This window comes from Metopolophium dirhodum, chromosome 2, assembly GCF_019925205.1.
Source record: "Metopolophium dirhodum isolate CAU chromosome 2, ASM1992520v1, whole genome shotgun sequence".
Lineage (NCBI taxonomy): Eukaryota > Metazoa > Arthropoda > Insecta > Hemiptera > Aphididae > Metopolophium > Metopolophium dirhodum.
The window spans coordinates 35,358,585-35,370,436 of NC_083561.1; the positions used below are offsets into that span (position 1 = coordinate 35,358,585).

Genomic DNA, 11,852 nt, shown 5'->3' on the forward strand with positions numbered 1-11,852 from the left:
TAATAAACTCTTCTTTCTTTATCAATCAAAGAAAAAAAAATGCCACACATAATTATGTTTCAACATTATCTCCATCTGATTAATTTTTGATAACTATGGTATTGCACAATATTGACAGCCACTCATAGATATTACTTTTTATAAATATACACTTTTTTGTGTGCATACCTAATGTTATGGTAAGCTTCTCTCACTGTGATGGTTCATTTAATACCTAGCAGTTCACACTTTCACTAATTATATTTATCATTAGTTTGTAAAAGTAAATCTCTGCTGTAAGTATGGATATGTATGAAGTGTATGTTAAAGCAGTGTCGTTTTCTGCGGGTTGTGCATCCACTGCAATGATGTTAACGCCTCTGTAAGTACTACCTAATATTGATTACCTACACAATATTAGGTAATGGACAGCTTTAATTATCATAATTCATAAATCATTATATTTAAATTGACATGTCATAATAACTAATATAATGTGAATATAGAAGGGAGTTTTACTCCCTAGTTTAAAATTAGTGGAATCATTTATTTCTTAAATTATTGTGATATGCGAAGGAGTATCTCAGTTATTTTTAAATAGGTACCTTACCTCAATATTTGTTTTCTAAAATGATTATGAGACCAAATGAAATCACAATAACTTAAATTATATAAACACGAATAAAAAAATCTATCAAATTCTCCGCCAAAAAGAACATATCATTATCCCTAACCTAGGAACGACTAACAATTTCCAGGCAAATATTTATCTTTTAATCTCCTTACTAAATACTATCATAGGAAAACTTGTGCCCAAGTAGCATCCTATGAAATTCTAAATGGCATTGAAAAAAAAATCTGTTATATCTAACATTATTACGAGTTCATACCTAATTGAAAGTATAAAAAAATAGCGTCAATAGCTGCGAATTGCGATGTCCTCCACTCGCGTTGTCACGTTATCTATAGTTAACCATAGTTGAGATGTTATCATTTTTATTTATAACTATTGTAAACATTATTAGTTTATTGCATAGTATTACTTATGTACACACATTGTAAAATTAATCTTGAGTAAAAAATAATAATTATACACGGTTTCGATGTATTTTGATTATAATACAATAATGAATCAATCTAATAAGTGATGATGACTAGGTTTCGGGACTTTTCGGTTTACGGTGTTCGTAGAATATTCTGGGCAAGATATGAATTTATTTCGTAAAATGGTGAAATTAAATATTAAAAATGTATTTTATTTTATTATTAAGTTTGGCTTATTTTGTCGTATTTTACAAACAAGGCAAATTCGACAAATGTACTATATATATTATCTTTAACAATTGCCTAGGTATTGCCATTATAATTGAGCGCATTTTCATTTAAACATGTCACCGGACGTGTAACTACCGAATTTTCCGTTTTTAGTGAGTACTCCCATGCGTCCTTGACAGAGTAAAAAATATTCTATAATCTTCACGATGACGAGCGATTACTATGATGGAGCCAGTAAAATAACCTATTATCAATAATTTGGATTCATTAATATTTGTATAATATAGCTTTTGTAAAGGCTCTTCTAAATTTGTAAATACCTTATTAGGAGATTGAATTAGATTGAATACAACCACAGACGTATTAATAGTTTAGTATAATATGTCTACGAATACAACTATACAAGTATGAAATAGGTACAAGAAAGTTCATTCAAGTCATGTGTATGTAATTGATATTGCAACACGATAAATATCACTTGAATCTCATAGGCCATAGCAGACATAGTTAACTATAAATATCTTTATGTCAATGCTTGAATCTTCTCACGACAGTACAACAGTAAACCATTTTTAAATGATTTATCAGAAATCACGGTGCCACGGTGGTGTAAAAAGAAATGTAAATTGTGATTTGTGACGGAACAATACCACACAATAGATCACATATAGGTCTGTAAATAAAATTGAAATATACTTGTTTGGGTACCCGATACCTACTGATAAAGGTTGAATGTACTTTTCAGTCGATTTATTGCGTTGCGTCGCATAAATGAGCCTTTTACGAGGAACATCGATGGTCGCTGAATACGATGGAGACTATTTTCGCCTTACAGGCCACAGCTTAATGGCCATTTGACATCGAAAGTTAACAAAACATACGAATTACAAATGTCGAATTCCACTTTATTATTATAAACGATCAGGAGAGATAGTAGGTATTTAAAACATTTTTCCAACTCTTGGTGCTTAAATTGTCCGGAATGCGCGAAAAAAACGTGTTTTGGTCGAGCGAGCGGAGCGGTTCAATCTTAATCCGAAACAGAGTAATAGTTACAGCAGTCAGCAATCGAAACTCTTGTGTGATGTGAATCAGTAAAATGCCATAATTTAACAAACTCTTCAGCCACTTGAAAATGTTCATATTAGGTACGTAAAATGTGTATCAGTACGATAATACCTAAAGAATATTGATTTATAATTTTTTATAAATATATTATGTAAAACGCATGACAAATTTAATGTCATGGTAAAATGTACCTATCTATACATAGTTATCTCGATATAAAATAAATTTTTTTTTTTCATAATAGCCGTTCGTAGTTTGCACCACAATATCCTTAGGAAACTCCGTGTTATTCTAAATTTGTTTAATAATATAGATATAACTCAAATCCAAAAATATATTTTGCATATTAGGCAGTGGCATACTAACGGGAAGAGGGGGGATAAAACTCTCCACGAAATATTCAGGAAGAATTAATTTCTTATGAGATGTTTTTTTTTTTTATCAATAATAATCACCAATAACCCTCCCCCGCCCCCACAAAAATGCAATTTTAAGTACGTTACTGATTTCTGATATTAGGTATGTTTGTTGTAGTTCAAAATTTAAATTACTACTCACTAGGTACTTGCCATTCACTCATTATAATATTTGAATTTATCGTTTTTTTCTATCACATGCAAGTCATGAGAAATTTAAAAAAAAACATTTTATTTCTCATATTACATACAAAATCATAAAGTTTAAATGTTTAAATCTAAATAGAATTTTCTAATTCCTTAGGTACTAAAATTACAAGTTATAGATAACTCTGAATTGATTGCTTTAAATATAGGTTAGTATGCAAGGAGATTGTGAAGAGAAAGACGTCTGACAATGTCAATTTATCTACATTTGTTGGTGCACTTTTTAGGTAAGTCTATCAGTGCAAGTTGAGATCATTACTTTAACATTTTAAAATTTTCAGAAGTTCACTATTTTGTCGTCAGGGTTTCATTTTAAATTTACAGACAATGATGTTTGTTCATGGAATGGGACTATTAATTAATACATTTTACTTAGCGCTTTATTGGTATTACTCAAGTAAAAAAGTAACTATTCCAATATAAGTAAATTTTAATTAGACTATTTTAAAACACATTTTAAATACTTCCAGATGAATATAATAACAACACTTTTTAAAACCACATTATTGACTTCAGTTCTCCTGACATATTCATTCATAGAATCAACAGATTTAGTTGTGACTCGATTCCCAATTATAGTATCAATCATTCACTTGTCACTAATGGGTTGGCCATTACTTTCAGTTGTAAGTAAAAAATTATCAATACAGTAAAATCCGCTTAAAGGGGACATTAATGAGTCGCAAATGAATGTATTGTATGCAAAATTGTTCGATTAATGTGGACACACGATGTGTCCAAATCAAGCGGATTAAAATGTAGATAAATACTTCCAAGCAAAAATAATATATGTATTATTGAATAAAAATTATAATATAAAAAGGATTATTAATAATTGTTTTTAATTTTAGAGAGAAACTATAAAAACAAAAAAATGGTCCGGACATCCAAAGCCAATTTTGATAAATTCTATTGTTCTCTGTATTTTATGGCTTCTGTATAGTATCAACATACAAAATATTATCATTTTTGTAAGTAAAACTATTTAATATATTTTATTTTAGTTTCAATAGTATTAATTGCGTGGTTCTTTTTTATTAAATTGTTTCAGACTCAATGTTCAGTAGCACTCATATTTAGCTCGACACAATTAGTATTATGGGCAATTTACCCAGCAGAAAAAATTCAACGCAATAAAATGGAAAAACATGAATGATTACTGTTGTTATAGTTTTACAATTTCTTGTTATAATTTTAATAAATATTTGATTTCATAAAATAAAAAAAAATATCATTTTAACAATGTTAACTATAAATCGACTCCTTAATTTTGTCCAACACATATAATAAATAAAACAATGCAAAGTAGACAAAAAAAAAATGTATTACTAATTATAATTATTGTGGAAATCCAGTTCTTTGAATGTAATTCACAGTTTATATAAAAGGGTAAAGTAAATACAAATTTAATGGCTATGGTACTATGAACAACAGTAGGCTTAATGACAATAACCCTTTTATAAAAAGAGCTGGAAACATTGTGAGAACTAATTTGTTTTGTTATCAATCATATAAAAATACTTAAGCGTTGAATGAAGCTAAGAAATTATTAACAACAGTTTTCAATTTTGCATCAGTATCATCTGAGATTTTTCCTTCTTTTGCAATGCTTTCCAATAATGATTTCTCAGAGGTTCTAAAAATGTATAAATAAGGTTAATATAATCCATTGGTAAAATAGTATAAATTATAAGTATAACAAAAAAGTACTTGATGTGCTGTAAGAATTCTTTCTCAAAAGTAGTGATTTTGGATGGTTCCATTTTATCAAGGAATCCTCGTACACCACAGTAGACAACGGCAACTTGTTCTTCAATGGCCATTGGTACTAAGATACAAATATACATTTTTTTATAATTTAGAGCATTAAGAATATTGACATGTACAATATATATTCAATACCAAATTATTAACATACAATAAAAACAAAAAGGATTACAAAGTAATCCATCCTAATTATTTTCTTACCATATTGTCCTTGTTTCAACAATTCAGTCAGACGAACACCACGATTCAAAAGTTGTTGAGTAGCTGCGTCCAAATCAGAACCAAATTGAGCAAAAGCTGCTACTTCACGATACTGAGCTAATTCCAGTTTCATGGAACCAGCTACCTATAATTACATTCATAAGTTTTTATGAATTTATTTTTGTAGAAAAATGAATTAAAATCTTATCTATTACTTGTTTCATGGCTTTAGTTTGGGCAGCAGAACCGACACGAGATACAGATAAACCTACATTAATAGCTGGACGGACACCTTTGTAAAACAATTCAGTTTCCAAGAAAATTTGTCCATCGGTGATGGAAATGACGTTAGTGGGAATGTATGCAGACACATCACCAGCTTGGGTTTCAATTACGGGCAATGCAGTCAAAGATCCACCACCTAATGTTTCGCTCATCTTAGCTGCTCGTTCCAAAAGACGAGAGTGAAGGTAGAACACATCACCAGGGTAGGCTTCACGGCCAGGTGGACGCCTCAACAACAGGGACATCTAAAAAAAAGATTAAAATAATTTATATATCAATTTAAATAATTATTACAAAATGTCTATATACTTGACGGTAAGCAACAGCTTGTTTGGATAAATCATCATAGATGATAAGAGCATGTTTGCCATTATCTCTGAAAAATTCACCCATGGCACATCCAGAGTATGGGGCCAGATATTGCAGGGGAGCAGCATCAGAAGCTGTAGCCGATACAATGATGGTATATTTGATTGCACCTATAACGTCATAATTTTAACAAATAAATAAACTTTTGATTTAAAACCTTAGTTAAAATATCAACTCAATTCTTTAAAAACATTTATACTAACCAGTGTCTGTCAATCTTTTTACGATTTGGGCAACAGTTGATCTTTTTTGTCCAATGGCAACATAAATACAGTACAGTTTCTTCTTTTCATCTTGGGCATCATTAAATCTCTTTTGATTGATAATAGTATCGATAGCCAAAGCAGTTTTACTAAATAATCGACAATTTATTAAATAAATAATATAACTTTAAAATTAATGAAGTTACTACTACTGACCCAGTTTGCCTGTCTCCAATGATTAATTCTCGCTGACCACGACCAATGGGTACAAGTGAGTCAACAGCCTTAATACCAGTCTGCATAGGTTCTCGTACAGACACACGAGGAATGATACCAGGAGCCTTAATACCCACACGGTACCTAAGCTTAGATGTTAATGGTCCCTTACCATCAATAGTATTACCTAAGGCATCAACCACACGTCCAAGAAGGTCTTCACCAACTGGTACATCCACAATAGCACCAGTACGTTTTACAACATCACCTTCTTTGATTAGCTTGTCATTACCGAATACTACAACTCCTACATTGTCAGGTTCCAAGTTAAGGGCCATACCCTAATAATGAAAGAAATTCTATTAAGATAAATAACTACTAGTAAAATATAGGACCATAAAATATAACCATCTAAAAATGTTATATTTTAAAATCATATACTGAATAAAATATAACTCGAAGCCTAAATACATGTGTTCTAGAATTTTAAATATTTTAACTTTTAATATCAAACCTTCAATCCAGAAGAAAATTCCACCATCTCCTCTGCTTGTACATTTTTTAATCCATAAACTCGAGCAATACCATCACCAATACTCAAAACGCGACCAGTTTCTTCTAAATCAGCCTAGATTACATAAATTATTATATCATCTAATTTATCTGATATTACAATTTCTAGCTTTTAATATAGGTAATACATACTTTGGGTGGAGCTCCCAAAATTCTTTCTTCCAAAATGGAAGAAATTTCTGCAGCTCGTGCACTGCATGTTATATGTAATGACCGACTGATGAGTTTTGATGTGGTCCATGAAGCCTTGCTTATCTGAATACAAGCATAACAATTAAAATCCAATTAATTCACAATCAATAATAAGGATAGTAAAAGTTATTTCAGTGAGTTAAAAAATATATATTTTTATGTTTTACAATAGCAAAATCAAGTACCTAAGTCGAAAATAGTGAAACTTACGTACTAAGATTTTGTTCCAAAATATCAAGTAATAACAATAATATGAAGTTACACCTATTTTATATGAGAATAACCTTTTAAATAAAAAAAAAATTATTGATACTTAAATTACAATCAAAGGTCATAAGAAGGTTATAGACATAAGTGTGTAATATTTATAAGTGCAAAAAATTACAATTAGCGAAATAATAATATAAGGAACCAAGATCAATAAATGTATATTATCTATGTGTTAATATCATGAAGTAAAGTTGAATTAAGAAAATATCACAGACGAAAATTATGGATCGCCCCTACTAGCCGACCGGCATTGTAGACTACGTTTATGCCGAATCCGTCGACCAATATTGTGAAAAATTACTAATTAATATACTTTACCTGGGGTAATGTGTTGTTTAATTGTTTTCCGATTTTTGTAGCCAAACGGAGCGATAGGTTAGCCATATTGATGATTTTAAAATGTGAACGTGTGTAACTAGCTGGGTGTAGATTCTAGCACAAACGGGATGGTGATGAGAAAAGAAAATGGATGGTCGAAAATCGTTTGACCCCCCTATTCAACGAACAGCCAATCTATGTGAAACGCAATCTATTAAACATATGTTTTGTAGTGTGACCAACGTAGGTGAACAAAAATATCTTCGAAGTAATTTTGGTTGAGCGCCAATCAAATCGAAGTTGTTGTTGATCAAAAATTGTGCTATTATAATATTATATTAAAATCTATAACTTAAAATTGGAATATAGTCGTAATTTATTTAAATATTTATCTCTTAAACTACATTATTAGAAGCTAATGAGAACGAGGCTTTCAATACGCCTCTCATTCCATCAATCCATTTTCTGATAATGAATTGTATGTAGACATTTAGTCATTACTCATTAGGATACATCAACTAAAAAAAAAGTTAATACCAAAACATTACCTATTAAAACAAATATGAATTATTTATTGCTTCAATTTCTTTAGAAATAAATCAGCAGCCAACAATAGTATAATATACTGCTGAACAAACATAATTTGAAATGGAAAATCAATATGTTTGTAAGGCTTTATACTAGAAATAATTGTGAATAATCAAAGGGAAATATTATGTCTTTTGAAAAGAAACATAATTTTTCTGCAGAATCAAACATTTTCAATCGCAAGAAAAAAAAGGTGGGTAAGTGGATGTCGCTCTGCTGTACAGTAGGTTATAAGTGGGTCACTGTAATGGATGTTGTTAAATTTTAATTCAATGATATAATATCATTGTATAAGAAAAACGATTCTGAGCGAAAATGGTCAGTCAGCCTATGATATTAGTATATTACTAAGTATATTTGATGATATTATTGTGAATAAAAAAAATTATATATAACCTATTTACGTGGAGCCTTGTTTTAAATTTTCAATCCTTAGCCATAAAAGTTAAACATTTTATACATTTTTAACTACAAAATTATTATTAAATTTTAAATGTGATAAATTTTGTCAAACTTTGAACTTGAAATGCTTATTAAAAAAAAATTGTGCCTATATATTTTTAATATTTTTCAACTGCTATTGTAACAATATATCAGGAGCCTTGCATTAAATTTTCACGCTTTTTTACTAAACAAATAACATTTTATTGATATTTATAGAAAAAAAGAATAAAAAAATTGAAAACTGACAATGTCCGTATACAGTTCAAAAAGAGTCAAATTCTTTTAAAAATTTTATGGTGTATAGAAAATTCTAATATAAACATTCAGTGAAATTTTCAAGTATCTACAGTCATTCCTTTTTTAATTACCTACAATAAAATAAGATAATCGTTTCAAGAGAAATCGAGTTAATATCAAATGTTGTAAAAATATGAATTTCAAACGCTCATAAAAATTTATTTTGACTTTATTGTAGACATTTTTTTTTTTTGATAAAGGTAGACAAACTTTTGGATAATATTATAATTTTTATGAATTTTTAACTCAAAATAATTTGCCAATTTTTGCGATTTTTGCGTATTTTGTCAAGATTTGAACTTTATATTCTGTTTATAAAAAAAAAATATGACTGGTTTTTATTTATTTTCATCTACCATTGAAACAATATATTAGGAGCATTCTATTAATTTTTCAAACTTTTTTAACCAACAAATAAAATTTTATTTATTTTTATAAAAAAAAAAGGAAACTGAAAATGTCCGTAAACAGCTCAAATAAGTCAAAATATTTGGAAAATGTGTATAGAAAATGATAATATAAACATTCAGTCAAAATTTCATGTGTAGATCATTTGTTTAAGGGCTGCACCAATAACTTTTTTAAAAACAGACATTGCGTACAAATTCCCGTTTTTTATTTTGTTTTTCACGGTACTTTTGAAAACAATTGGAAAAATTTTACTTTTAACCTCCCAAAGTACCTACCAACTAGATTCACTTTCCTATCAGAAAAAATACTGTAGAAGAAAATCTAAGCATTTTTACTGTCCTAAAAAGGAACGACTGACACAAAAAAAAAATAAATGAAAAAAAAAATGTGAAAAACTTGAAAAACAAAAAAAAATTAAGGAAAAACGGGAATTTTTACGCAAAATCTGTTTTCGAGAAAATCGATTTTGGTTTTTGGTGTAACTCTAAAACAAATGATTGTAGGGACATGAAATTTTGACCGAATGTTTATAATTGCATTTCCTATACACCATACAATTTTGAAAATATTTTGATTCTTTTTGAGCTGTTTACGGACATTGTCAGTTTTCTATTTTTTTAGTTTTTTTTTTCTATAAATATCAATAAAATTTTATTTGTTGAGCAAAAAAGCTTGAAAATTTAATAGAAGGCTCCTAGGTTATTGTTACAAAAGCAGATGAAAAAAATTAAAAATAGTTAGTCACAGTTTTTATTTATAAGCATTTTAAGTTCAAATCTTGACAAAACACGGAAAAGTCACAAAAATTAGCAAGTTATTTTGAGTTGAGAATTCATAAAAAATTTTCTTTTTCAATCTAAGATTTGAAAATGTAATACTTTATTATCCATAAGTTTATCTACCTTTATTAAAAAAAAAAAAGTTTATAAGAAAGTCAAATTAAATTTTTATGAGCGTTTGAAATTCATATTTTTACAACATTGGATATTCCCTCAATTTCTCATGTAGGTAGCGATTTTGTTATTTTGTTGTAATTCAAAAGCTAATAACTGTTGATACTAGACAATTTCACTGAATGTTTATTTTAGCATTTTCTATACACCATACAATTTTGAAAATAATTTGACTCTTTTTGAACTGTTTACGGACATAATCAGTTTTCAATTTTCTTATTTTTTTTTTTCTATAAATATCAATAAAATTTTATTTGTTGGGTAAAAAAAGCGTGAAAATTTAATACAATGCTCCTGATATATCGTTTTAATAGCAGTTGAAAAATATTAAAAACACATATATAGGCACAATTTTTTTATAAGCATTTAAAGTTCAAATTTTGACAACATTTATCAAATTTATAATTTATTAATTATTTTGTAGTTAAAAATGTTTTAAATGTTTCATTTTTATGGCTAAGGATTGAAAATTTAAAACAAGGCTCCACGTAAATAGATTATATTATATTCACAATAATATCATCAAATATACTTGGTAATATCATAGGCTGACTGACATTTTTCGCTCAGAATCGTTTTTCTTATACAATGGTATTATATCATTGAATTCAAATTTAACACCATTCATTACAGTGACCCACTTGTAACCTACTGTACAGCAGAGCGATATCCAATTATCCACCTTTTTCTATTTGAAATCTGAAGACATAATATAAATGTGTTACTTGTTCACTAAACAACATTCTAGTAAAGATGGGTCAAACTTGAAACTAAACTGAAAAATCAAGGCGAACTTAATGATTCGAATTCTAAAGTCAAACCAAGGTTAAAAAGAACCCAAAACAAACAGCACTTGAACAAAAAGTTTTAAATTCAATAATTAATCTAAACATTAAACTAGGTAGTTCTAACGTCAAAAAAATTATTACGTCATAAAAAGTTTGATTCTAATTTATTCAAAAGTTTGGTTGGAATTCAGTTAGGCTAACCTATTAAACAAAATGTTTGGTACGGTTCGGTGGTGAACACTAAAAACTTAAGTACAGCCATTTTTTTTTATTTTTGAGATCAACATAACTTAATATTTTTTAGTAAATCAATTAAAATGTTTATAATATGGTATTTAATCTTAGTTTTAACACTTTTAACCGAGTGACTTACACATTTTATCAATAGATTTGCAAATATGCAAGCCTGGGCAAGTTAATGATAATTTTTAATTGAGTTAAGTTAGGTTTATTGAAAACATTTTAATAAGTTTTAAGTTAATAGTTATCCTAATTTTTTTGAACTCAGTTAAGTTCATAGTTATATGTAAACTTACAATTAACGTATTAAAGTAAGTTAAGTTATTTGTTTTTTAATTTATAAATAGCTAGTAATATTGTTTAAAATTATAAAAAATAAATGTTTATGCAACATGCATCATCAATAATAATTTTATTATACATGTTATTAAATTGTTTATAAATTAATGTAACTTGGATTTGATTAAAATTACCTTGTAATTATTAAGTTTATTTCAATAAATATCAGTTAAGTTAAAAATTAAGTTAGTGAAAACTCACAACTTCAATTATTGTTTATGCCCAGGCTTGGAAATATGTATTGCAAATTAAAAGGTATCTATTCGTAACATTTTCGAAGATCAATGACATTTTTACATTTTTAAATACAAAATAATTAATAAATTATAAATTTAATAGATGTTGTCAAAATTTGAACTTAAATTGCTTATAAAAAAAATTGTGCCCATGTATTTTTAATATTTTTCAATTGCTATTAGAACGATATATCAGGGAGCTTTATATTACATTTTC

At 28.1% G+C, this 11,852-nt stretch overlaps 2 protein-coding genes across 2 annotated transcripts; one reads left to right on the forward strand and one right to left on the reverse strand.

Moving 5' to 3' along the window:
* Positions 1-94: 94 nt before the first annotated feature.
* Positions 95-4,491, forward strand: LOC132939028 (sugar transporter SWEET1-like). The gene is made up of 6 exons (XM_061006025.1): positions 95-361; positions 3,095-3,172; positions 3,227-3,350; positions 3,416-3,571; positions 3,797-3,916; positions 3,997-4,491. The coding sequence occupies exons 1-6, from the start codon at positions 282-284 to the stop codon at positions 4,099-4,101; spliced, it is 663 nt and encodes a 220-aa protein (XP_060862008.1). The 5' UTR covers positions 95-281; the 3' UTR covers positions 4,102-4,491.
* On the reverse strand, positions 4,252-7,500 carry LOC132939025 (ATP synthase subunit alpha, mitochondrial). Its single transcript, XM_061006023.1, has 10 exons — positions 7,340-7,500; positions 6,692-6,814; positions 6,501-6,614; positions 5,987-6,327; positions 5,771-5,919; positions 5,508-5,677; positions 5,129-5,443; positions 4,914-5,058; positions 4,656-4,773; positions 4,252-4,581 (listed from the first exon to the last, which is right to left on the reverse strand). Exons 1-10 carry the CDS (start codon positions 7,403-7,405, stop codon positions 4,467-4,469), a joined length of 1,656 nt encoding a protein of 551 aa, XP_060862006.1. The 5' UTR covers positions 7,406-7,500; the 3' UTR covers positions 4,252-4,466.
* Positions 7,501-11,852: the final 4,352 nt, after the last annotated feature.